General features: G+C 42.6%; 1 protein-coding gene across 4 annotated transcripts in view; it reads left to right on the forward strand.

Moving 5' to 3' along the window:
* The window catches only part of LOC128691987 (uncharacterized), a 357504-nt gene that overhangs the window by 138638 nt on the left and 191068 nt on the right, over window positions 1-27798 (forward strand). Inside the window, exon 1 of one of the 4 annotated variants that reach the window (XM_070085225.1) lies at window positions 11331-11529. The exons of the other annotated variants lie outside the window; for them this stretch is intronic. Coding sequence (XP_069941326.1) covers window positions 11445-11529 — 85 coding nt within the window. The 5' untranslated portion in view covers window positions 11331-11444. Of the gene's footprint in view, window positions 1-11330; window positions 11530-27798 lie in introns of those variants that run through there. 4 annotated transcript variants of the gene reach the window in all.

The raw sequence follows: 27798 nt of genomic DNA on the forward strand, positions 1-27798 counted from the left end.
TGTGTTGGGGCGCTAGAGATGTGTGTGTGGGCGCTAGGGATATATGGGGGGAGTTAGGGATGTGTGTGGGGGAGGCGCTAGGGATGTGGTACTTGATAAAAAGAGTCTAGAAAGCAAAGGAAAAGACTGTGGGCTGGGTTATGAGTGAATACTAAATTTGCAGGTCTTGTATTTAAGTTTATAATATTATTTTTGGTTATTAAACTGTAATTTGTTATATAATCTGCTTCTCCTCTTTTGAGTCAGGCGTATGAACCCATGGAACTGTAATATTAGTTTACTTGTGATTGTCAAGCACAAGGAGGAGGACTAATGCTCGACCTCAGGTGATGTTTCCTTGGAAACCACATCCTGCCAGAAATAAATATATTGAAGCTATCCTATATTTTTTCCTCGTATACAACAAATGTTTAGGCCTTCCTCCTGACCGACCACAATGACAGTGTAAGTTATGTTTATAAGAGTGTAGCAGCGTTTTCTGGACGATCTGAACTATGTCAATGTGACTACTAGTGCTATCAGCGACTGTCAATAATGTAGCCACGCCCACCACTTGTTACACAGTAGTGTATCAGTGGCTCATCTACTCGATATTACACTATACAAACCTGCACACACACACACACACACACACACACACACACACACACTTCTTCTTTCTTCTTTCAATATCATGTGGGGTTCGAACACGTGGATAGGGTAAAGAAATACTCACGTAGGCTGGTAGTACGTATATTGCGGATAGTGTGGGAAGCGCCAAACAGCCGTGACCTGCCTCCTTGCTCTCACTCGTAAGACTGACTAACCCCAGTACCCATATGTGAGGGGGTGTTTGAAATACTGCTGTGGTCAGCAATATGAATACAGACAGTGATTCACGCAGAGACGGTAGGTAGTGAGTCATCTACTGGTACACTGGTTACTGGTAACTGGTTACTAGGAACTGGTACTACTACTGAGAGCTCGGCGACGCTAACGTATGTCGTCCCGATATACAACTAATACAAACTAGAGATGGCAGGTATACGGCTTGGGCTGATTCTATACAATGTCAAAGTACACAACAATTGAACATTATAACATACATAAGTAGAATATTGGAATGGAAGCTTATGTAACTGAAACTGTAATGCAATACAAGGTATAATATAGCACAACTCAACTAATGAAACTCAACATTGGGATTACACAATAGAAGTGATAAAAAAAAATTTGATCGATCGATCAGTATTCATGTGATCTACGGATTCTGAGGAAGAAATATATACAAAGAAAGAAGTGTTTAACAGAAAGGCAGATTCGGTGCACTCAAATCTAGACTGCCAACTCTCCAAATTCGGAGAGAACGTGAACACAAAAAAAAAATTCTTGAATACTGATAAGTTGATACTGTAATTATTCATCTATACAGGTTATTTACATTTAACCCCAACTCTGCTAGGGTAAGATTGACATATGCAGAATGTGTGTCATCTCTGGGAGGATCAAACTCTGTTGCACTGGCTAACTCATCCTGTATTTGAGGCAAATCTAAATTGGAAGTTACAAATGATACTTGAGGATTTCTCAATACCTGTCGTGTACGTAGGGAATAACGACATTCAGGTTGATCGTCTGACTGAGTATCAGAGGCAGAGAGTACAGGATCAGGAGGATTTTCAGAGTCTGTCACATTAGTCTGGGTTGGAACATCATTGTCATCACATACTAACTTCATATGTTCAACTACTCGATAAGGACCAACAAACTTTTGATCAAGCTTTGGCATTGCAGACGTTTTGTTAAAGTTAGTCAGCATAACTCTCGAACCTACTTTGATTTTGGATGGCTTTGCTCGAGTGTTTGCGACTCTTGTAAATTCTGCTGTTGATTTATAAAGTGTTTCACGGATTCTTCTAAAAACACTTTGAGCTAAGCTGGTACGAGTTGCTATGAAATCATCAGGGTTGTAATTTGGTTTCGGATTAGAATATAACAACTCATAAGGCAAACGTTTATCTACACCATACAATGCATAATGTGGAGTGTCACCTATGGAAACATTGTAAGCAGAATTTATAGCACACTGCACATCAGGTTTAACTTCATCCCAAGTTTCACTGTTGGGATTGATAGTGGCTCTCAAGACATCAAGTACTTTCTTATTGGTTCTTTCCGCTAACCCATTGCTGGCAGGATGATGAGGAACAATGGTGGATTTAGAGATCTTGTACAAGGTGCACAAATTTTCAAGAATCTCATTACAGAATTCACCTCCATTATCTGTTACTAGGGACTTAGGGGTGGTATGCCTGCAGATAATGCGTTCTTTAAACGCTTTAGCTACTGTCTCGGCAGTCTTATCTGCAATAGGAACTAACTCACAATATCTGGTGAAATGGTCTACCATAACACACAGATGTTTGTTGCCTTGGAGGGAACATTGGAAATTAGTTAGCAAATCTAGCGCAACTCTTTCCCACGGTTCGCTAGTAGTTGGATACACTTGGATTGGATTAGGGCCATTAGCATTACCTTTATGTTGCATGCAGACACTACATTTCTTAACATACTCAGAAATATCAGTTGCTATACGAGGCCAAAAGTATTTCAATCTGGCTTGTTTTACTGAACGATCCATACCAGGGTGTGCAACACCTGGTACATCGTGAACTAGCTGTAAGGCTACATTCACTAGTGACTGTGGAATTACTAACTGGTATACTCTTCTGCTAGGAGTACCCAACTCGGCTGTTCGATACAGTAATTCTTGGTTCATGACAAAGTCACTGATGGGTGCTGGTGGCTTCACAGTCAGAATAAGATCTTCCTGGAGCAGGAATCGAATCACACCAGACCACATGGGATCTGTTCGTTGAGCATTCTTTACATCCTCAGCACTAAATGGAGGGTCTGCAGTTACTATACTAACATGTCACGATAAGGCATCTGCGACTACATTTGACTTGCCAGGTAAGTGTTCAAAGGTGGGATTGAACTCTTGGATAGTCAAGGTCCATCTGGCTAACCTTCCAGTAGGTTGTTTGTTCTGGAATAAAGGTATCAGTGGAGCATGGTCTGTCAAGACATGAACAGAGTACTGATAAATAATGTCTCGGAAGTGCTTTAAAGACCATATTATTGCTAAAGCTTCTTGCTCAGTTACTGTATAATTACGTTCAGCCTTCGTAAGGACTCGGCTAGCAAATGCAACTGCGTTGTACTTGCCATCGGTCTTCTGAGCTAGTACGGCACCTATGCCAATTGAACTAGCATCAGTTGTCAGATAGAAGGGCTTAGAAAAATCTGGAAATTTCAAAATTGGAGCAGATGTTAGCTTTTCTTTCAGAGTTTGGAATGCTCTTTCTTGACGGAAGGTCCAAACAAAAGGAGCATCTTTCTTAAGCAACTCAGTTAGAGGAGCAGCTATGGAAGAAAAATTGGCAATGAAAGATCTATAAAAACCTGCTAAGCCCACAAAGGATCTTACGGCATCAGCAGTTTTGGGTGTTGGAAAATTTAGTACTGCAGTTACTTTACTTTGGTCAGTCGTAACCCCTCTAGGAGTGACTACGTGACCAAGAAACTTAATTTCTGATCTGAAAAATTGACATTTAGACAGTTTGATCTTTAAATTGGCTTCTTCAAGCTTACCAAGTACTACATCAAGTCTTTTCAAGTGTGTATCCACGTCTTTAGACATGACGATTACGTCATCTAAGTACACCATAAGTGCATTACCTATGAGACCTCTAAAGATATTAGTCATGAGCCTTGAGAACGTGATAGGGGAGGATCGTAATCCAAACGCCATACAGAGGAAGTGATAATGACCTGTAGGAGTGGAGAATGCAGTTAGCTCTTGGCTGTCCTCGTGAAGAGGGATTTGCCAAAACCCTTGTAACAAATCCAGGGTTGAAAAGACTTTGTTATCTCCGATGTTATGTAAAAGATCACCCAGTACAGGGAGTGGAAAGCGATCTGGAATAGTTTTCGCGTTTAACTTCCTAAAGTCAATTACTGGGCGCCAAGTACCATCCTTCTTAGGTACTAGGATCAAGGGCGCATTCCAAGGTGAATTACTAGGTGCAATAACTCCACCGTCAAGCATTTGATTGATCAATTCTTCTGCGACAGCAACTTGTGAATGAGGCATTCTGTACGCAGGTATGTAGATAGGTCTAGTACCAGGTTCAAGTGGAATACGATGGGACAATAAGTTCGTTATACCCATCTTCTCACCTGGTAAGGCAATGGCTTTATGACGTTTGTTCAACAGAGTCAACAAACGCTTGACTTCATCTGGGAAGTCAGTGGGAGCTAAGTCTTTCTCCTCAACTGGTGGAACAGATTGATCCAGTGAAGTGGATGAGGTCTTCCCTGCAGAAATAGCACCGACCCACTGGTCAGGTGACAACTCATCCTCTACCTGAACAGGGTAAAGATAGTGAACAAGGTCAACAAGATTGGTATTAGCTCTGAGACGAACACTGTGACCAGAAGTGTTGGCTAGGAAGAAATGGATCTTACTATCTCTTACAACATGTAAGGGTGGTTCAACAAATAGACCTTTTACTTTGCAAGAATCACTGTCAACTAGGACGTTATCACAATCTGGAACACTAGGAACAACAACAGGCACTCTAGTGAGGGCACTAGCTGCGAACGAAACGTCTTTCTGCAGATGGCATGTGACATCAACAAGAGATGGCATTACTAGTTGCAAGTAATTGTTTTCCGACAAGGCGTCCCCTGTGGAGAAACTACTACTTGAACTAGCAGACATTGCAGGGATAGGCTCAGCACTCAAGGTAGTCAGAGCGTCCTCGGACACTTGAGGTAACTGGACACTATCTTGCAAGTCTGAAGTTGCAGGAACACAGACAGGAGTGACAGGATCATCAGTGCCTGACCGCTTGGGTACGCTACTGGAAAATGCACTGGCCTGTAAGGACTTAATTCGAATGTCGTACTCTGCGGCAGTATGGCAGATCTCGGATCCAAGCTGGTAACCCCAAAATGGTACGATCAAGTCATCAATTTGGGCATGCCGTCGATAAGGGTCGAGCACAATGCGTAAGTCTCGCATGGAAGCAAATCCCAGTAGAAGGTCACCAGGGAAAGTAATCTGGTCGACAACAAGGAAGGAAGCAGTGAAGTCTCTACCTTGGATAGAAAAGGTGAGGGAAGTCCGACCTCGGACACGCAGGTGAGAACCAGCTACTCCACTAAGGGAGGACACATGAGTTGGTTCTACGAGAAGGACATGTCGTAACTGCTTATCCTTAAACAAACTAGACCTGATAATATTGACTTGCGCACCAGAGTCCATGAACAAATGAACGGGCGCATTATGAACAGATGCTTGCACTATAGGGCCTATGGTTGCATTGGAAGTTATGTGCAAACAAAAAGGTGGATTGTCATCAGCAAAGATTTGTTCCACTTCATCCCCAAAATCATCTATGTCAGAGACATGTGAAGCAACATCATCAGCAGGATTGTCATTCTCGAGACTGCTTAAGGCTTCAAAGGAATTGTGAACGGGGATGGTGTACTCATTATCACCTACTGTCACCATGGGACGGTTTGACTGGGGCGCTCGAATTCCCCCGAATTGGAAGAATGAGCCTGGTTCTGGTTATTTTGAGAATTGGAAGAATGAGCCTGGTTCTGATTATTTTGAGAACCACGATATCTGTTTCCTCTACGGGTTCTGCGGTTGGAACGGCCACGGAAAGACCTAGAGTACTGAAGGTTGTATAGAGCATTGCACTCAAATGTGTCATGTCCATGTATTCTATGATAAGTACAGTACGGCAGTGACTGGTACTCATCATCAGTACGACGTCTCTTAGGGTAACTATCAGGACAATTAATTGCAATATGGCCACGGAAACCACAGTTGTAACAAGTCCGCCGACTATGGTTACTGAATGTATTATGAATACTACGAGGTTTATAATGACTCTGTACACTGGTCCTTGGTGATCGCGGAGATGGTTGACGACCACGATTTGTCTCTGTGGCGCAAACAAGAGGTGGTGCAGACTGAGGCATAGGTGTGAAATTACTTTTGATACATGGGAAAGTACCCTGGGGGCACAAGGAACGTACATGATTTAGGGCTGTAAGTGGTTCCATCGTCACAGTTGGAGGATTAGCCTCATAAGCACACACGGAAGCAGGCGGCATTAGTTCTTTGATTTCTCCAAAAGCTGCTATTTTAGCAAACGGTGCTGTGAATGGTTTAACCTCGTCAGGGACAAAAGCTGAGGACTGGACAGCATTGATAAATGATGATAAAAGTTTGTCTAACCTAACAGCAAAGGCACTCAACGATTCATTAGTCATGGGTGTAGCATTCACAAGTTCCCGAAGAACGACATATTGATCAGCTGTTTTTACTGGTACAAGGAAAGAACGAATCAGTTCCTCATATTGTGACCACTTAGTAAGATTCCTGAAGTCTCGCATATCAAGGAGATCAACAACGTGAACAGCAGCAGGGGATCGATGAAGAGCTTCTTTCGCAAGTCTGATAAGACTTTCCTCTGAAGGAGGACCTTCAACTAGAGCATTAACACGAGAACGAATGGCAGTAAACCATGCTTCAAGACTATGTACATGGCCATTGAATAAAGGTAACGCATCAAGGGAATCACGAGTATAACTATAGTATCTCAGTGTCTGGGTCGGTCTGTCAGTCACTAAGGAACTGTGAGGACTGATGACAGGAGCAGCAGTAGCCTGAGAGGTCTGAGTGTCGACATTCACTAAATCACTTGACGGTATGTGAGACATAATGGCAAATAAGTTGCACGAGAACAAATAAGGCAAAAATAATGAACAATAAAAATGATACAAAATGCTAAAATTGAAATAAAAGAGATGCAACTAATTCTGCAGAAGTAATAAAAAAATGTCTAAGATACACTGCAAGAGGAAGGACAACTCAATGTAAAGGACTGCTGGACAAGATAAAAATTACATTGAGATTTACAAGTAAAAATATTACTGGAGACTGAATTAAATGCAAAATGAGCTGTCTGTACTCTTGCTAATAAAGAAATTAATTAATAAAATTTTAAATCAATGTAAAAAGTATAAAATAAAATTACTAAATTGTATGCAACGAGAGATAACTGGGAAATTTAAATATTTTCTAAGAATGCATAAACAAAATTAAAATATAATGCAAAAACAACATCAGGAAAATTAATAAAATGAAAAACAAGATGCAATAATGAACTGAGAATAATAATGCATAAAAATATCAATAAAAGAAAATAATTCACTGCAGAGCAAGTGCAACAAAATAAGGCATAGAAATAATCACTGCAATAATAAAGTTACACTGGGAAAACTCAGGTTAAATAATAAAATAGAAATATGAAGAAAAACTGATTGAACACTTTAACTCATAATTGTAAATTAGACAAAACAATTTACTCAAACAGAATAAAGAAAACACTTTACGTTAAAAAGAAATTGAAATTACACTAAGAGTGAATTTGTTCAAAGAAATATGAAAAATATGAATAAAAATAAAACAAGGAACAAAACGGAAGTGTAACACTTACAAGTGGTGAGGCACACAACACTTAATCACGTATTCATTATTTTAGTATATTCTTACAACAAAATCTTGCTGTGACTGATACGACAAAAATTTGCTGGCAAAAATAATGGTACACAGTCTGCGAAAAAATTCAGGGAATGAGACACTGCTGGCATACGAGAAAAAGGTACACATAGAAATAAATGGATAATTTGGTATATTAGGGTGAATATCACTGCATGAAATACAATGACAATTACTGGTGAATACAATGCTGAAAGAATACAAAAAAAAAATGAATCACTTCACACGGAGTGACTGACTGGTACACTACACAATAATACTTACTACAGACAGAGAGTAGCATAAAACAAAAACAGATAAAAAAAAAATATGAGATGAGCGATAACACCAAAAAATATTGCAAAAATAACGAGTCAAAGAAGCACTGAGTCTACACTGAAAACACAAGGTTTAGAGTACACAAGAAATTCACTATAAATGTCTCACACACACAAATGTCTTTAAATGAAAGAAAAATGTCTCTAAACAGAAAATTATCACTGAAGTCTGGAGTGGTAGACAGGATGACTGGTGATGAGGGTAGGTTGATGACTGACGCCTCCTACACTCACTGTTGTTGGAAGAAATGCACTTTCTCGGTGAACTCACATAACTGGCTTTATCGTTGGTGCTCAGCTACAATCTCTTGACCAATTATGTGAGCCAAAACAGTATTAGGACCCGGTACAAGGGTGCAAACAGCCACAGGTAGATGAGGTGGGTGGCTGGTGGTCGTGGTGGTGGGTGGTGGTGGGGGCAACAGAACGGCCCTGTGCTCTCTCACTGCCACGCACTTCTCACCACTCACGAAGGTGGCTTGTAAGCCACTCTATGCCACAGGGATGGTGAAGAACACTCTTAGCATCCAACTGGGAGCACAAAGCGTTACATGAAACAATACTTCAGAGGAACTTGCATGGCTTACTTCTCTCTCTCAGCTGGGTTAGAAGCTGGGTTGGGTGACTGGCTTAACCCATGAGAATGGCTGACTGGAAGACGGGTAACGATGCACACAGCATGAAGGAGCAGGTGGATGACAGGAGACAGGCTGGATGATAGGCTGACTGGTGTTCACTTCCACAGTCTGGCTTACTGACTGGCTTAATTGCAAAATCCGGGTCAACCCCTCGGAGATTGAAGCAATTAGCACACGAACTAAGCCAGGAAGCTTGAAAAATGGCTGCAGCAGGCTTGCAGGCTACAGGGTGGAGGTTGTGAGGGGAGCAAGTAGCTGGAGATGGGTGAGACGGTTCACCTTTTGACCCGCCGGCTACTCACAAACAGTCTTCTAACGTCTTGAAATACCCTTAAAAAAGCTTAAATCCACGCTCCCACACCGCTGCCACCATTTATCATGTGGGGTTCGAACACGTGGATAGGGTAAAGAAATACTCACATAGGCTGGTAGTACGTATATTGCGGATAGTGTGGGAAGCACCAAACAGCCATGACCTGCCTCCTTGCTCTCACTCGTAAGACTGACTAACCCCAGTACCCATATGTGAGGGGGTGTTTGAAATACTGCTGTGGTGAGCAACATGAATACAGACAGTGATTCACGCAGAGATGGTTGGTAGTCAGTCATCTACTGGTACACTGGTTACTGGTAACTGGTTACTAGGAACTGGTACTACTACTGAGATCAGCGCACCAGCCGTATCCCACCGAGGCGGGGTGGCCCAAAAGAAAACTAAAGTTTCTGCTTTTAAATTTAGTAATATATACAGGAGAAGGGGTTACTAGCCCCTTGCTCCCGGCATTTTAGTCGCCTCTTACAACACGCATGGCTTACAAAGGAAGAATTCTGTTCCACTTCCCCATGGAGATAAGAGGAAATAAACAAGAACAAGAATTAGAAAGAAGATAGAAGAAAACCCAGAGGGGTGTGTATATATATGCTTGTACACGTATGTGTAGTGTGACCTAAGTGTAAGTAGAAGTAGCAAGACGTACCTGTAATCTTGCATATTTATGAGACAGACAAGAGACACCAGCAATCCTACCATCATGTAAAACAATTACAGGGTTTCGTTTTACACTCACTTGGCAGGACGATAGTACCTCGCTGGGCGGTTGCTGTCTACCAACCTACTACCTACAACATTCGCTGCCTGACCACGGTAGAGTGGGGGTGGGTGGGAATAATTTTCCTATGGATGAAATAGCTGAAATAAAGGGGAGGTTGAGGGTATTGCAAAATGAAAGGTTTCAAGCTGTAAGGGTGCAGGCAAGGGTGGAAGAAGTGCTTTGGGGCGACAAGCCGTCAGTGTGTGTTTTGCGGCATCAAAAGCAAAGGCAGGCGGTGACAGCAGGGCAGGAGATACGAACCACGAAGGGGATGTGTGCGTATGCGGAGGCTTGGTACGAGAAGTACTGGAGCAGTGGGGGGGGGGTGACGTGGCGTTGGGCAAGGTGTGTACGTATGTGACGTGTAATTTAGGAAATAGTGATAGAAAGGCTTTAGGTGGGACTATTACGACAGAGGAAACAGAGAATGCGTTAAGGGGAATGAGGAAGGGGAAAGCGCCGGGTATTGATGGTCTCCCAGTAGAATTTTATTTACAACATTGGACGTTAATAAGGGGATTTATAGTTAGGTTATTTAATCATATGAAGGAGAAGGGTAAGTTGGGGGAGAAGCAGGTAACAGCAGTTGTAGTGTTGGTCCCGAAGGTCAAGGGGCAGCCCACCCTTCGGGAGTACTGGGCCATATCACTGATGTATGCAGACTACAAGGTGTTCGCAAAAATTTTAGGTAATAGGTTCAAATGTGTTGTGGGAAGGGTCGTGTCAAAATCTCAGTTTGGGTTGCCGGGAAGGTCTATGATTGAAGTACATGGGATACTGAGAAGTTTTGTGGAAGCTAAGGGTGGGGGTGGAGGGGCGGCCTTGTTGGCTCTCGATTGGCAGGGAGCATATGATAGAGTGGAAAGGGGAGCTTTGCAGGTTATACTTAGGAGACAGGGTTTTGGGGAGGAAATAGTTGAGTGGGTAAATACGTTATACAAAGGGGCGAAAATGAGGATACAGATTAATGGGTGTATGGGGAGGGATTTTGCAATGGGTAGAGGCCTTAGACAGGGATGCCCCATGTCCCAAATATTGTTTGCGTGTTTCCAGGACCCCTTTTATAGAATGGTTGACCGTAGCTTATGTACGCCATGTGAGGGAAGTGTGGGGGGTGGGAGGGCCTGGCCGGGTTTAATTGGATATGTTGACGACACCACTGTTCTCATTCGTGAAGGGCTGTCAATGGGAGTGTTGGACGAGGTTGTGCAATTATTTGGAAGTGCCACGGGTATGCAGGTAAATAGTGCGAAGTCAAGATGCATGGGGTTGGGTTCTTGGGTGGGGGGTGTAGGGGGGAGATGTAATGTTGTTAAAGAATGGGCGGTGTCTTTAAAGATTTGTGGTACTATTTATAAGGATGACATGGTTGCGGCGCGGGAGGAAAGCTCGGATAGGTTATTGGAAAGGATCGTGGGGCGTCTAGGTGTTCTGAGACCCCAGCACCTAACTCTTATACAGAGAGTCATAGTCGTAAACATTTTATTGTATAGTAAGATTTGGCATGTTGCAGCTGTGTTCCCAATTACAGGGACAGCGATTGCGGGGATTCTAAGAAACATAGAGGAGCGGCAGGAAAAGTTAAAAACGGATAGTTTTTATCTAAGCTGCTGTTATATCCTGTACCACAACCCAGTGTGAGCACTTTCTTACTGCGTCACTCGCCAAGAGTGATCAGAAGACAAAGACACATCCAGGAGTCACTGTGTTTTAGTGTCGGCGCCAGCGTTATCTTTTGTTCTGAAGCCTCCTTCAGGAGCCTCGTCAGACCAGGATGACCAACGGGAGGCTGGTGTGGTATTGGTGTTACTGTCTTCTGTGGCTTATCAGTGACCTCGTCTTAGCCGAAGAAGTGGAAAGTGAGTACTGGGTACAGAGAGGAAGGAGAGAGTTGACATATGAACCAAGTGCTTGTTTTAAAACTTGAAATGCTGTGTTTAACTAAGGACGCTGTTGCCTTGGTCAAAGTTGCTCTTTGCTGATGACAATTCTTTTGGGAGATTCGGAAGATAAATTACAAATAATTGTGGAGGATTTTGGGAGAAGCCTAGACAATGAACGGTCGGAAGAAAGAGTTTATTAAAGACGATGTGAATACAAAATGAGGGAATGAAAGTGGCTTGAGATGTAGTGAGTGGATGAGTCAACGTGTCATGGAGTTGTGATGAGTCAGTCAACGTGTCATGGAGTTGTGGTGAGTCAGTCAATATATAATGTAATAATGTCGGTAGAATTATCGACAATATGTAAAGTAAAAGGACACAAGTGCAACTAATGTGACATTTTTTGTGGCAACATTTCGCTTTCCAGGAGCTTTGCCAAGCCGTTACAAACAATACATGGACACAGAGGGTATATATAGGCTCAGAGTGAGGTGCAATACTAGTGGTGGTGGTAGTAGTGATATAAGTTGTAGTAGTAGTAGTAGTAATACAATATGGTAGAACAATTAACTTGCACATGTGTAAAAGGATATAAAAGCTATTACTTGGGTAACATAAAAATAGGTTAGACAAATATTTCTATTGAAAGCTGGATAGAGAAGGCCTGTTTCAATGTTTATTCTCTGTAATGTGCTTTGTGTAGTATTAACAGGAGAGACTATGTGATGGCAGGGTTTACTGTTTTCAGGAGGATTCCTGCTAAGACTTCAGAGATGGTGAAGCTGCCTTTGCTTTGATTAATTGTATTAGAAACAGGTAATAGTGCTGATTCAAGGCACTTGCGTCTGCGGAAATTAGTTTCTTTGATCACTAATCGGGCGTCCCTGAATTTCATGAGATGATTGGTGGAGTTTCGGTGTTGTGCACAGGCGTTGTTCAAGTTATCGTTCCTACATGCATAAATGTGTTCATTTAGGCGGGTGTCGAGGTTTATTGCTGTTTCACCTACATAAATCTTGTCGCATCCTCCACAGGGTATAGTGTAAACCCCTGCGTTGACTGGTTCGTGGTGCTTTGATTTTGTCCTGGTTAGGTCCTTTATTGAAGTGCTGGAAGCGATGGCGACTCTGGTGTTAGCCTGTGAAAGTACTTTAGAAACGTTCAGTGCAACCTGGCTGTTGGGAAGAATTATAACTTTGTTAGGAGTGGTGTTGGTACGTGGAGAATTAATGTTCTGAAGAGCTCTTTTCATGCAGTCTTTATTGAAAAAGGAAGGAAAATGTAAATCAGTAAAGGTTTGGTGAATGTATGTGCATTCCTCGTCAAGAAACTCAGGACTACAAATTCGGTATGCTCTTAGGAAAAATCCGATGATGATGCCTCTTTTGGTCTTAGTATCTTGACTGGAATAGAAGTGTGCGAGATCATTTTTATTTGTAGGTTTCCGATAAACTTGAAATCTTAGGTTGTTATCTACTTTGTGAATGAGGGCGTCTAGGAAAGGTAGCTTTTCATTGGACTCTTCTTCTAGTGTAAACTGAATCGCCGGTTCAACTGCGTTGAGCCTTGCCTGAAGATTCTGTATATCAAAACGTTTGGGAGTTATTACGAGGACGTCGTCCATGTAATGTAACCAAGTGACGCTTGAAGGGATGATGTTGGCGAAGTGTTCGGACTCTAGGTGTTCCATGTACAAGTTGGTTAAGACGGCACTGATGGAGGCCCCCATTCTCATGCCGTAGGTTTGTTTGTAGAGCCTGTTATTGAAAGAAAAACAGTTAAAATTAACACAGAGCTCAATCAAGTCAACAAAATCTCCGGGAGGTAGAGGAAGATTAAGGCCCTGATTGACTTTACGTCGTAGAACCTCGATGGCTTTTGTGGTAGGTACTTTTGTGAAGATGGAAGTCACGTCCAAACTGCTTAGTTTCTTGTTACGGTTGGAGAGGTTTCGGATGCGGTTGAGAAGGTCGCCTGAATGCTTAAGAAGAGCGGGGCTGATGGTCCCCAGAAGGCAGGAAAGATGTTTGGCAAGAACTCCGGCTAGTTTGTGTGGTGCACTGCCTATGCCTGACGTGATTGGTCTGAGAGGAATATTATGCGTTTAGTGCGTTTGAGTATTTGTCTGGTTTTGTATAGAAAATCTTTGGAAATGTAAACACATATGCAGTATAATGTGATCCTTTATTGACAACGTTTCGCCCACACAGTGGGCTTTTTCAAGTCACAAACAGATCTACCTGGGGTGGAAGGTACGCGAGTATTTATAGTCAGGTAGATCTGTTTGTGACTTGAAAAAGCCCACTGTGTGGGTGAAACGTTGTCAATAAAGGGTCACATACTGCATATGTGTTTATATTTCCATTGTGTCGGTATTTTATACCATTTGTTTCCATAGAAAATCTTTGGTGAGTGTCTCCCACTGTTGAGTGCTGATGGGTTCGTATGTAGACTGATCATTCAAAAGGTCCATCATTTTGGTGTTGTAGTCACTGGTGTTGAGTATGACGACTCCACCTCCTTTGTCGGCGGTGGTGACGATAATGTTGGGGTCGTTGGCGAGGTCCTTAAGGGCAGTGACATATCGTCTAGGAAGATTAGAAGAAGGTTCACATCAAGCTACAGTGAGAATGCCCTGTATATAACCCTTCTGGAAGTTACTGTCACTGTGTCCATGGTTCCTGGTAACGAGGTTGAGTTGATGGACTGAACACATCGACTCCAGGTTGAGGGACTGATTACCTCATTCTACTCCTCTCCTTACGCCTTCCTCTTTGTATTGGACTGATGAAGCCACTGTGTGGCGAAACGTTTCCTGAATAAAGATTCCCATATGCTGCATAAGTGTCTCAATCTTCCACACACACAGGTTTGCGTATGTTAGTGGTAAATTTGAGTCCCAGACTCAGACTCGCTGTTTCTAATACAATTAAACAAAACAAAGGCAGCTTCACCATCTCTGAAGTCTTAGCAAGAATCCTCCTGAAAACAGTAAACCCTGCCATCACATAGTCTCTCCTGTTAATACTACACAAAGCACATTACAGAGAATAAACATTGAAACAGGCCTTCTCTATCCAGCTTTCAATAGAAATATTTGTCTAACCTATTTTTATGTTACCCAAGTAATAGCTTTTATATCCTTTTACTCATGTGCAAGTTAATTGTTCTACCATATTGTATTACTACTACTACTACTACTACTACTACTACTACTACTACTACTACGACTTATATCACTGCTACTACTACAACAACTACTACTACCACCAATAGTATGGCACCTCACTCTGAGCCTATATATACCCTCTGTGTCCATGTACTGTTTGCAACGGCATGACAAAGCTCTTGGAGAGCGAAACGTTGCCACAATAAAAATGTCACATTAGTTGCACTTGCGTCCTTTTACTTTACAATATATAATGGATATGTGGTGAGTGGGTGAGTCAGAATACCATGATGATGTACAGGTGAGTGGGTGAGTCAGTGTACCATGATATACAGGTGAGTGGGTGGGTGAGTCAGCGTACCATGATGATGTACAGGTGAGAAGGTGAGTCAGTGTACCATGATACAGGTGAGTGGGTGGGTGAGTCAGCGTACCATGATGATGTACAGGTGAGAAGGTGAGTCAGTGTACCATGATATACAGGTGAGTGGGTGGGTGAGTCAGTGTACCATGATGATGTACAGGTGAGTAGGTGAGTCAGCGTACCATGATGTACAGGTGAGTAGGTGAGTCAGCATACCATGATGATGTACAGGTGAGTAGGTGAGTCAGTGTACCATGATGATGTTCAGGTGAGTAGGTGAGTCAGCATACCATGATGATGTACAGGTGAGTAGGTGAGTCGGTGTACCATGATATACAGGTGAGTGGGTGGGTGAGTCAGCGTACCATGATGATGTACAGGTGAGTAGGTGAGTCAGTGTACCATGATATACAGGTGAGTGGGTGGGTGAGTCAGTGTACCATGATGATGTACAGGTGAGTAGGTGAGTCAGCGTACCATGATGATGTACACGTGAGTAGGTGAGTCAGCATACCATGATGATGTACAGGTGAGTAGGTGAGTCAGTGTACCATGATATACAGGTGAGTGGGTGGGTGAGTCAGCGTACCATGATGATGTACAGGTGAGTAGGTGAGTCAGCGTACCATGATGATGTACAGGTGAGTAGGTGAGTCAGTGTACCATGATGATGTACAGGTGAGTAGGTGAGTCAGCATACCATGATGTTGTACAGGTGAGTAGGTGAGTCAGTGTACCATGATATACAGGTGAGGGGGTGGGTGAGTCAGCGTACAATGATGATGTACAGGTGAGTAGGTGAGTCAGCGTACCATGATGATGTACAGGTGAGTAGGTGAGTCAGTGTATCATGATATACAGGTGAGTGGGTGGGTGAGTCAGAGTACCATGATGATGTACAGGTGAGTAGGTGAGTCAGTGTACCATGATATACAGGTGAGTGGGTGGGTGAGTCAGTGTACCATGATGATGTACATGTGAGTAGATGAGTCAGTGTACCATGATATACAGGTGAGTGGGTGGGTGAGTCAACGTACCATGATGATGTACAGGTGAGTAGGTGAGTCAGCGTACCATGATGATGTACAGGTGAGTAGGTGAGTCAGTGTACCATGATGATGTACAGGTGAGTAGGTGAGTCAGTGTACCATGATATACAGGTGAGTGGGTAGGTGAGTCAGTTTACCATGATAATGTACAGGTGAGTAGGTGAGTCAGCGTACCATGATGATGTACAGGTGAGTGGGTGAGTCAGTGTACCATGATGATGTACAGGTGAGTAAGTGAGTCAGTGTACCATGATATACAGGTGAGTGGGTGGATGAGTCAGCATACCATGATGATGTACAGGTGAGTAAGTGAGTCAGTGTACCATGATATACAGGTGAGTGGGTGGATGAGTCAGCGTACCATGATGATGTACAGGTGAGTAGGTGAGTCAGTGTACCATGATGATGTACAGGTGAGTGGGAGAGTCAGTGTACCATAATGATGTACAGGTGAGTGGGTGAGTCAGTGTACCATGATGATGTACAGGTGAGTGGGAGAATCAGTGTGCCATGATGATGTACAGGCGAGTGGGAGAATCAGTGTACCATGATGATGTACAGGTGAGTGGGAGAGTCAGTGTACCATGATGATGTACAGGCGAGTGGGAGAATCAGTGTACCATGATGATGTATAGGTGAGTGGGTGAGTCATTGTACCATGATGATGTACAAGTGAGTGGGTGAGTCAGTGTACCATGATGATGTACAGGTGAGTGGGAGAGTCAGTGTACCATGATGATGTGCAGGTGAGTGGGAGAGTCAGTGTACCATGATGATGTACAGGTGAGTGGGAGAGTCAGTGTACCATGATGATGTACAGGTGAGTGGGAGAGTCAGTGTACCATGATGATGTACAGGTGAGTGGGAGAGTCAGTGTACCATGATGATGTACATGTGAGTGGGAGAGTCAGTGTACCATGATGATGTACAGGTGAGTGGGAGAGTCAGTGTACCATGATGATGTACAGGTGAGTGGGAGAGTCAGTGTACCATGATGATGTACAGGTGAGTGGGAGAGTCAGTGTACCATGATGATGTACAGGTGAGTGGGAGAGTCAGTGTACCATGATGATGTACAGGTGAGTGGGAGAGTCAGTGTACCATGATGATGTACAGGTGAGTGGGAGAGTCAGTGTACCATGATGATGTACAGGTGAGTGGGAGAGTCAGTGTACCATGATGATGTACAGGTGAGTGGGAGAGTCAGTGTACCATGATGATGTACAGGTGAGTGGGAGAGTCAGTGTACCATGATGATGTACAGGTGAGTGGGAGAGTCAGTGTACCATGATGATGTACAGGTGAGTGGGAGAGTCAGTGTACCATGATGATGTACAGGTGAGTGGGAGAGTCAGTGTACCATGATGATGTACAGGTGAGTGGGAGAGTCAGTGTACCATGATGATGTACAGGTGAGTGGGAGAGTCAGTGTACCATGATGATGTACAGGTGAGTGGGAGAGTCAGTGTACCATGATGATGTACAGGTGAGTGGGAGAGTCAGTGTACCATGATGATGTACAGGTGAGTGGGAGAGTCAGTGTACCATGATGATGTACAGGTGAGTGGGAGAGTCAGTGTACCATGATGATGTGCAGGTGAGTGGGAGAGTCAGTGTACCATGATGATGTACAGGTGAGTGGGAGAGTCAGTGTACCATGATGATGTGCAGGTGAGTGGGAGAGTCAGTGTACCATGATGATGTACAGGTGAGTGGGAGAGTCAGTGTACCATGATGATGTGCAGGTGAGTGGGAGAGTCAGTGTACCATGATGATGTACAGGTGAGTGGGAGAGTCAGTGTACCATGATGATGTACAGGTGAGTGGGAGAGTCAGTGTACCATGATGATGTACAGGTGAGTGGGAGAGTCAGTGTACCATGATGATGTACAGGTGAGTGGGAGAGTCAGTGTACCATGATGATGTACAGGTGAGTGGGAGAGTCAGTGTACCATGATGATGTACAGGTGAGTGGGAGAGTCAGTGTACCATGATGATGTACAGGTGAGTGGGAGAGTCAGTGTACCATGATGATGTACAGGTGAGTGGGAGAGTCAGTGTACCATGATGATGTACAGGCGAGTGGGAGAGTCAGTGTACCATGATGATGTACAGGTGAGTGGGAGAGTCAGTGTACCATGATGATGTACAGGTGAGTGGGAGAGTCAGTGTACCATGATGATGTACAGGTGAGTGGGAGAGTCAGTGTACCATGATGATGTACAGGTGAGTGGGAGAGTCAGTGTACCATGATGATGTACAGGTGAGTGGGAGAGTCAGTGTACCATGATGATGTACAGGTGAGTGGGAGAGTCAGTGTACCATGATGATGTACAGGTGAGTGGGAGAGTCAGTGTACCATGATGATGTACAGGTGAGTGGGAGAGTCAGTGTACCATGATGATGTACAGGTGAGTGGGAGAGTCAGTGTACCATGATGATGTACAGGTGAGTGGGAGAGTTAGTGTACCATGATGATGTACAGGTGAGTGGGAGAGTCAGTGTACCATGATGATGTACAGGTGAGTGGGAGAGTCAGTGTACCATGATGATGTACAGGTGAGTGGGAGAGTCAGTGTACCATGATGATGTACAGGTGAGTGGGAGAGTCAGTGTACCATGATGATGTACAGGTGAGTGGGAGAGTCAGTGTACCATGATGATGTACAGGTGAGTGGGAGAGTCAGTGTACCATGATGATGTACAGGTGAGTGGGAGAGTCAGTGTACCATGATGATGTACAGGTGAGTGGGAGAGTCAGTGTACCATGATGATGTACAGGTGAGTGGGAGAGTCAGTGTACCATGATGATGTACAGGTGAGTGGGAGAGTCAGTGTACCATGATGATGTACAGGTGAGTGGGAGAGTCAGTGTACCATGATGATGTACAGGTGAGTGGGAGAGTCAGTGTACCATGATGATGTACAGGTGAGTGGGAGAGTCAGTGTACCATGATGATGTACAGGTGAGTGGGAGAGTCAGTGTACCATGATGATGTACAGGTGAGTGGGAGAGTCAGTGTACCATGATGATGTACAGGTGAGTGGGAGAGTCAGTGTACCATGATGATGTACAGGTGAGTGGGAGAGTCAGTGTACCATGATGATGTACAGGTGAGTGGGAGAGTCAGTGTACCATGATGATGTACAGGTGAGTGGGAGAGTCAGTGTACCATGATGATGTACAGGTGAGTGGGAATGCAACTGTTTGTCTTCCAGGATGTAGTATTCTCATACTTAATGTATCAGAATGTCAAAGAACAGCTGTTACTTTTTGACATTTCCTTTAAATTCGTTTTCTATCCCTTTTATGAAAATATTATTTGGTCCCCTTGACTGTGTCTACAATCTGTGTTAGTTATGTGTGAGTTTAAGTATATTCAGGTAAAATACCCTGAGTTTGTTGACACAGTAAGTTACGTGTCATTGGCATAAAGAGCGAGGCTTAACTGATAGGACAGACACATCAGTAGTTGCCGAGCACCCAGACTATACTCATACATGCTTCCTTTAGGTTGGCAAGATCAACCACAGTGTTCTTGTCAACTGAAAAACTGGGGAAGTTAGACAAAATGCACAATGATAACTGGATTCTCTTTTCCTCCGCTGTCCTCTTCTGGCAGGTGTACCAATTACCAAGCTGTCATTCATAAGAACATAAGAAAGAAGGAACACTGTAGCAGGCCTACTGGCCCATGCAAGGCAGGTCCAAGTCTCCTACCGGCTTAAGCCAATGCCTCAACCTAGTCAGGCCAGTTCACATTCACTTATGAAAGGAACACGGCAACTGACCTAGTAGCACAAGCTAATCAGGTCCAACTCATACCCACCCACACCCACTCATGTATTTATCTAACCTATTTTTAAAACTACACAACGTTTTAGCTTCTATAATTGTACTCGGGAGCTTGTTCCACTCATCCACAACTCTATTACCAAACCAGTGCTTTCCTATATCCTTCCTGAATCTGATTTTTTCCAACTTAAAGCCATTGCTACGAGTCCTGTCTAGGCTAGAAATTTTCAGCACATTATTTACATCCTCTTTATTTATTCCTGTCTTCCATTTATACACCTCAATCATATCCCCCCTAATTGTACGCCTTTCATGGGCCATGGTAACTCATCCACACCTGTGTATCTTCTCTGGGACACAAGATGGATGTAGTTGAGAGTGAAACCCACTCAAGCTTCAGATGACCTCAGTTCCTGAGTAACAGCCGTCTACTCCCATCTAGCGTGATCGTGCATTTTACAAACCTTCTGGCCTAAACGACCACTCCTGCTCAATTTCATTTTATTGTGGAGTCTTGAATCCTCATCACATCCCCGTCTTGTGAGTGGCCACATGCTGTTCACCTTGATCATACTTATATTTGACATTTTCCGCGTCATCCTCTATCTGCCCCTTCCTGCGATGTGGTGTCGTCCTCCAGTGGTGATCCACCCTGTGGTACTGCCTGGTCCAGTGGTGGTCCACCATCTGGTACTGCCGGGTCCAGTGGTGGTCCACCCTGTGGTACTGCCTGGTCCAGTGGTGATCCACCATCTGGTACTGCCGGGTCCAGTGGTGGTCCACTCTGTGGTACTACCTGGTCCAGTGGTGGTCCACCATCTGGTACTGCCGGGTCCAATGGTGGTCCACTCTGTGGTACTACCTGTTCCAGTGGTGGTCCACCCTGCGGTACTGCCTGGTCCAGTGGTGGTCCACCATCTGGTACTGCCGGGTCCAGTAGTGGTCCGCTCTGTGGTACTACCTGGTCCAGTGGTGATCCACCATCTGGTACTGCCGGATCCAGTGGTGGTCCACCCTGTGGTACTGCCTGGTCATGGATACAGAGACGGATCTATCTTCCAGTGGCCAAATGTGTGAGTGATTTGACTACGTCTCACAGAGAGTATTGAGAATTTTTGGAGACTGCTCACCAGGTGTCTTCCCGAGGGTTCACCAGGTGTCTTCCCGAGGGTTCACCAGGTGTTTCCCGAGGGTTCACCAAGTGTCTTCCCGAGGGTTCACCAGGTGTTTCCCGAGGGTTCACCAGGTGTCTTCCCGAGGGTTCACCAGGTCAGGGGTGGGCAACTTTTTTAAGTGTGTTTATCAAATTCGGCCAAATCTTTGATACAAAATATTCTCTCGTGCCAACTAAAATTGATGGGAACATATTATTTGTTGTCTTTTAAGTAATGTGACAAAATTTTCATATAATAAAAAATCCCACCATATCGGTAAAAGCAGATAATATTGTAAGAATGATTTTGTTAACCATGATAATGAATAAATGGAAAATTTTGTGACGGAATTTTAAGTTAAAGTTCGCTCGTCCCTGTTGGTAGTGAGGATAGTTTTTTACAGCCTTTAAATGTATTATTTGTTGCCATATACATCCATACATTTTAAAAATGATATTTTTAGCATCAGTAAAAGAGTAAACAATTTGATTTATTGGATCAAATAGGTTTTTCAAAATTTTTTTTTTTTTTTTTTTTTTTTTTTTTTTTTTTTTTTTATTCACCGGTATTCTCCCGGCCATAATTTTTCATAATCGTTTTATTTGACTAAAACACAACAAATGGATATAAAATTTTTTTTTTATATTTTATTTAAAACCAATACAGTTTAACATAAAAATAAAGAAACAGTATGGAACCTAATCAAATTAACTGACAAACGGATTGTACTTACATGCTCGCAAGATATTACAACAAAAACTTACATCAAGAACATAACTAAAAACAAAATTACATGTCACAGGGTCATGAATTGACATATATACAAAACCTTGCATATATATAAATTGTACATATAAATGACATCTGACAAAGGTTCAATACACTTGAACATAAAATATACAAAGAAGTTATATCAGTTAAATCCCATCCTTCACATTAATCAAAAAACCAAAACCTAACATCATAATCTGACTAGATAATCTACATACTTATCCCTAACAATACAGCTGAACATATCCCAACATACAAATAAACAGAAAAGAATACAGCTTAGAACACAAAACAAGCTCTATACTGTTACAATACACCCATATAAAACTTTCAGACAAATGGACTACGTCACTAAACTGTCTAGATATGTCTGTATACCATACAGACTAAAACTTAACATCAAGAACTTGCATGAACACCAAACCGGTATCAGGGTACAGACCTTAATTATAAACTTTAAAAAGAATCAATCATGCGTATATAAAGTATTACATAACGTCTGACCCATGACAAAGGCTCAATACAATAGAAAGAGATATATATTTATATATATACACATACACACCCACACACACACACCCACACCCACATCCACACACACACCCACACGTACACAAAAATTTTCACAAAATCACATTAATCATATGCACTGTATGCACAATGCAAAACAGGATATACGTATCTCTCATCGTGCAAAAACCCAGCACGTAACATAAATACAAACTAAAACACACTGCATGTCGCAAATAACTTATTTCTCAAGAATCATGTTATACAAGACTGATACACATCATAATTATACATAAATCTACTATATTATACCTACATTCTGAAAAGTGTTATATCTACCATAACGAGACCTTGAGCTCTACATCCACACTTGGATGCCATAAAGTCCCAATGAAAACCAGGAAACCATTCCAAGCCCACATTCACCACACTCTCACGACCCCCCCCCCAGGGAGGCGAGCCCGCTGTTGCCCCCTGACTCCCTCCAACCTATGAAAACCCCTTCATTCACTCATATCCAATCACAGATTTACGAGAATCCCTAACGTTAGCATTCTATACCCCTCTGAGAAAGCCTGATCCCACCTCCTCCCATACAAATCTCTGTTACGACACCTCGTACTATAGAACGTTACCGCAAGAACCTTTCTTCTCTCCTCACTATCCCCTCTCCCCCTCATCACCCACGACATATATATATAATCTACCATGATATAATCTAAAGCTCTTATGACACCCTCGTCTAACCCGCCCATATCTAGACTTAGAGCACGCAAAACCGACACCCCACGGCCCCCCACCCTCTGTACCAACCTACTTAACCAGCACCTAACCTCCTCTAGCCCTTCACAAAAGTAAACTACATGGAACGCTGTCTCATCCCCTCCACAGATACCACACCCCCCACCCTCTACAACCTGTCTGTTTCGTAATATCTCACCAGACGGAAGGATCCCATGCAGAAAACGAAACATCACCTCACGCGCCCGAGGTTTTAACTTCAATTTACTAAATCTAAACCAAATACTCTTCCACGCATACATGGGGAACAAACCCTCAACTGGGACAACGCACCTACCTACAAGTAACCTACACAAAACCCTTATACGAACCTTTCTCAGTTCCCTAACCAACATAACAGCCCTCAAAACTATTTCACATTCCCTCAACTCCATTCCTCGATACCACATACCCAGCCTGTCGTGTATCCTTCCCAAACGCCCCGCGTTCACACCCTCACGCAACACTTCCCATTTAATGAACACACATTTAGCCCTCCGTCTCAAATCCAACAACCCCAACCCACCCTGACTTACAGGTAACATTACAACCTCCCTCCGTAACCAATCACAACGTGAACCCCATAAAAATTTGTACACCCGTCTTAGTATCCCCGCAATCGCTGTCCCTGTAATTGGGAACACAGCTGCAACATACCAAACCTTACTATACAATAAAATGTTCACGACTATCACTCGCTGTATCAGAGTTAGGTGCTGGGGTCTCAGAACACCTAGACGCCCCACGATCCTTTCCAATAACCTATCCGAATTTTCCTCCCGCGCCGCAACCATGTCATCCCTATAAATAATACCACAAATCTTTAAAGACACCGCCCATTCTTTAACAACATTACATCTCCCCCCCACACCCCCCACCCAGGAACCCAACCCCATGCACCTTGACTTCGCACTATTTACCTGCATACCCGTGGCACTTCCAAATAATTGCACCACCTCGTCCAACACTCTCATTGACATCCCTGCACGAAAGAGAACAGTGGTGTCGTCAACATATCCAATTAACCCCGGCCAGGCCCTCCCACCCCCCACACTTCCCGCACATGGCGTACATAAGCTACGGTCAACCATTCTATAAAAGGGGTCCTGGAAACACGCAAACAATATTTGGGACATGGGGCATCCCTGTCTAAGGCCTCTTCCCATTGCAATGTCCTTCCCCATACACCCATTAATCTGTATCCTCATTTTCGCCCCCTTGTACAACGTATTTACCCACTCGACTATTTCCTCCCCAAAACCCTGTCTCCTAAGTATAACCTGCAAAGCTCCCCTTTCCACTCTATCGTATGCTCCCTGCCAGTCTAGAGCCAACAAAGCCGCCCCTCCACCCCCACCCTTAGCTTCCACAAAACTTCTCAGTATCCCATGTCCTTCAATCATCGACCTCCCCGGCAACCCGAACTGAGATGTTGACACCACCCTCTCCACTACACATTTGAACCTATTACCTAAAATTTTTGCAAACACCTTATAGTCTGCACACATCAGTGATATGGCTCGGTACTCCCGAAGGGTGGGCTGCCCCTTGACCTTCGGGACCAGCACTACTACTGCTGTTTCCTGCTTCTCCCCCAACTTACCCTTCTCTTTCATACTATTAAATAACCTAACTATAAATTCCTTTATCAACGCCCAATGTTGTAAATAAAATTCTACCGGGAGACCATCAATACCGGGAGCTTTCCCCTTCCTCATTCCCCTTAACGCATTCTCTATTTCCTCTGCCGTAATCGTCCCACCTAAAGCCTTTCGATCACTATTTCCTAAATTACACGTCACATACGTACACACCTTGTCCAATGCCCCGTCACCCACCCCCCCACTGTTCCAGTATAAATGGATATAAAATTAACGATATACTTATATTGATTTTTTTAATCCTTTAACATTGATACATAAAAATCACTGAGAAAATACAGTATAATTATTTTACTTACAAAACTACATATTATATTAAACAGAAGTGAATATTTACCATTTTAACAGAAAACATCAAATCAAAACTTGAGAGAGAAAAAGTGTGGAACTTTCAAGCCATAGGACGGGCGGGACCGAGTCTTGTTGTGGAGCTTAATTTATATATCATCAGTGAGACTTATGGTGGTGCATCACTGATGACAGATAATGTATATCAGGATTATATTTTGTAACCTTGAGAGATATACATGAACTACTTGTTCATCAGTAAGGTTACTACTGTTACCAGACTTAACAAAGTTCATCACTGAAAACAATGATTCACAAGAATAAGTAGATGAAAAAAAAACGGAAAACAATGTTGTTTCAAGGTTCTTTAGACAGACAAAATTTTCTGGAATAGTATTGCAAGACCTAAATACCTCGTTTTTCATATTTCTCTCTGTTACTTCCGTCTCTAAGCGCTCCTTCTCAATATTTTCCAAGTTAACTCTAAGGTCAACAAATTTCTGTCTCCAAATTAAGGTACTTTGAAATTCCATCAACTGCATTTCAAAATCATCCATATCTATCCATGGAAACATCTGCAAGTTTAGTTCATCCAGTTTTATACTGTCTGGAAACTTAATGAATTTTGAAGTTTCTTCAAGTTCTGTGAACTTAGCAAATATTGTAGAGAACTGCTCAACAGTTGACTCGATGATGTGTAAAAATAATGTTTGAAGACATTGACTGTTTTGTCATCCTTAATTAAGGAGATCATTGATGTATCTCTTTAGGTTAGGAAAGTATCGGAACCTCTCACTATCTATATCCATCTTAATATCCCCGTAACTTTATGTAATCCAACATAACATCAAGTGTCTTACCACATCCCTGTAATTTAATGTTCAAATCATTGAAATGTTCGCAAAAATCTGAAAAAACCACCAGTTTACAAACCCAGACGATATCAGACATTCTTTATAAGATTCTCATCCAGTCGATTATGACTTTTTGTTCTTTATATTATATGCATGGAAAGTGCTAAACCCGTAGGTGTTACACAGCTTTGGTAACGAGAAGTAATCAGGTTTGATCCTAGAAAGGAAAGGACAGCTCAAATTCCATGGATCAAGAGCCTTCAAGCATCATGCATTTCCCCTAAAGCATGATACCTGCATGTTAACAGGTGTTATGATCAGTGTTGTATGACAGTTAACAGGTGTTATGATCAGTGTTGTATGACAGTTAACAGGTGTTATGATCAGTGTTGTATGACAGTTAACATGTGTTATGATCAGTGTTGTATGACAGTTAACAGGTGTTATGATCAGTGTTGTATGACAGTTAACATGTGTTATGATCAGTGTTGTATGACAGTTAACAGGTGTTATGATCAGTGTATTATGACAGTTAACATGTATTATGATCAGTGTTGTATGACAGTTAACAGGTGTTATGATCAGTGTTGTATGACAGTTAACAGGTGTTATGATCAGTGTTGTATGACAGTTAACAGGTGTTATGATCAGTGTTGTATGACAGTTAACATGTGTTATGATCAGTGTTGTATGACAGTTAACAGGTGTTATGATCAGTGTTGTATGACAGTTAACATGTGTTATGATCAGTGTTGTATGACAGTTAACAGGTGTTATGATCAGTGTTGTATGACAGTTAACATGTGTTATGATCAGTGTTGTATGACAGTTAACAGGTGTTATGATCAGTGTTGTATGACAGTTAACAGGTGTTATGATCAGTGTAGTATGACAGTTAACAGGTGTTATGATCAGTGTTGTATGACAGTTAACAGGTGTTATGATCAGTGTTGTATGACAGTTAACATGTGTTATGATCAGTGTTGTATGACAGTTAACAGGTGTTATGATCAGTGTTGTATGACAGTTAACATGTGTTATGATCAGTGTTGTATGACAGTTAACACGTGTTATGATCAGTGCTGTATGACAGTTAACACGTGTTATGATCAGTGTTGTATGACAGTTAACACGTTTTATGGTCAGTGTTGTATGACAGTTAACATGTGTTATGATCAGTGTTGTATGACAGTTAACAGGTGTTATGATCAGTGTTGTATGACAGTTAACACGTGTTATGATCAGTGTTGTATGACAGTTAACACGTGTTATGACCAGTGTTTTATGACAGTTAACAGGTGTTATGATCAGTGTTGTATGACAGTTAACAGGTGTTATGATCAGTGTTGTATGACAGTTAACATGTGTTATGATCAGTGTTGTATGACAGTTAACAGGTGTTATGATCAGTGTTGTATGACAGTTAACATGTGTTATGATCAGTGTTGTATGACAGTTAACAGGTGTTATGACCAGTGTTGTATGACAGTTAACAGGCGTTATGATCAGTGTTGTATGACAGTTAACACGTGTTATGATCAGTGTTGTATGACAGTTAACACGTGTTATGACCAGTGTTTTATGACAGTTAACAGGTGTTATGATCAGTGTTGTATGACAGTTAACAGGTGTTATGATCAGTGTTGTATGACAGTTAACACGTGTTATGATCAGTGTTGTATGACAGTTAACAGGTGTTATGATCAGTGTTGTATGACAGTTAACAGGTGTTATAATCAGTGTTTTATGACAGTTAACAGGTGTTATGATCAGTGTTTTATGACAGTTAACAGGTGTTATGATCAGTGTTTTATGACAGTTAACAGGTGTTATGATCAGTGTTTTATGA

Source organism: Cherax quadricarinatus, chromosome 15, assembly GCF_038502225.1.
Source record: "Cherax quadricarinatus isolate ZL_2023a chromosome 15, ASM3850222v1, whole genome shotgun sequence".
NCBI lineage: Eukaryota > Metazoa > Arthropoda > Malacostraca > Decapoda > Parastacidae > Cherax > Cherax quadricarinatus.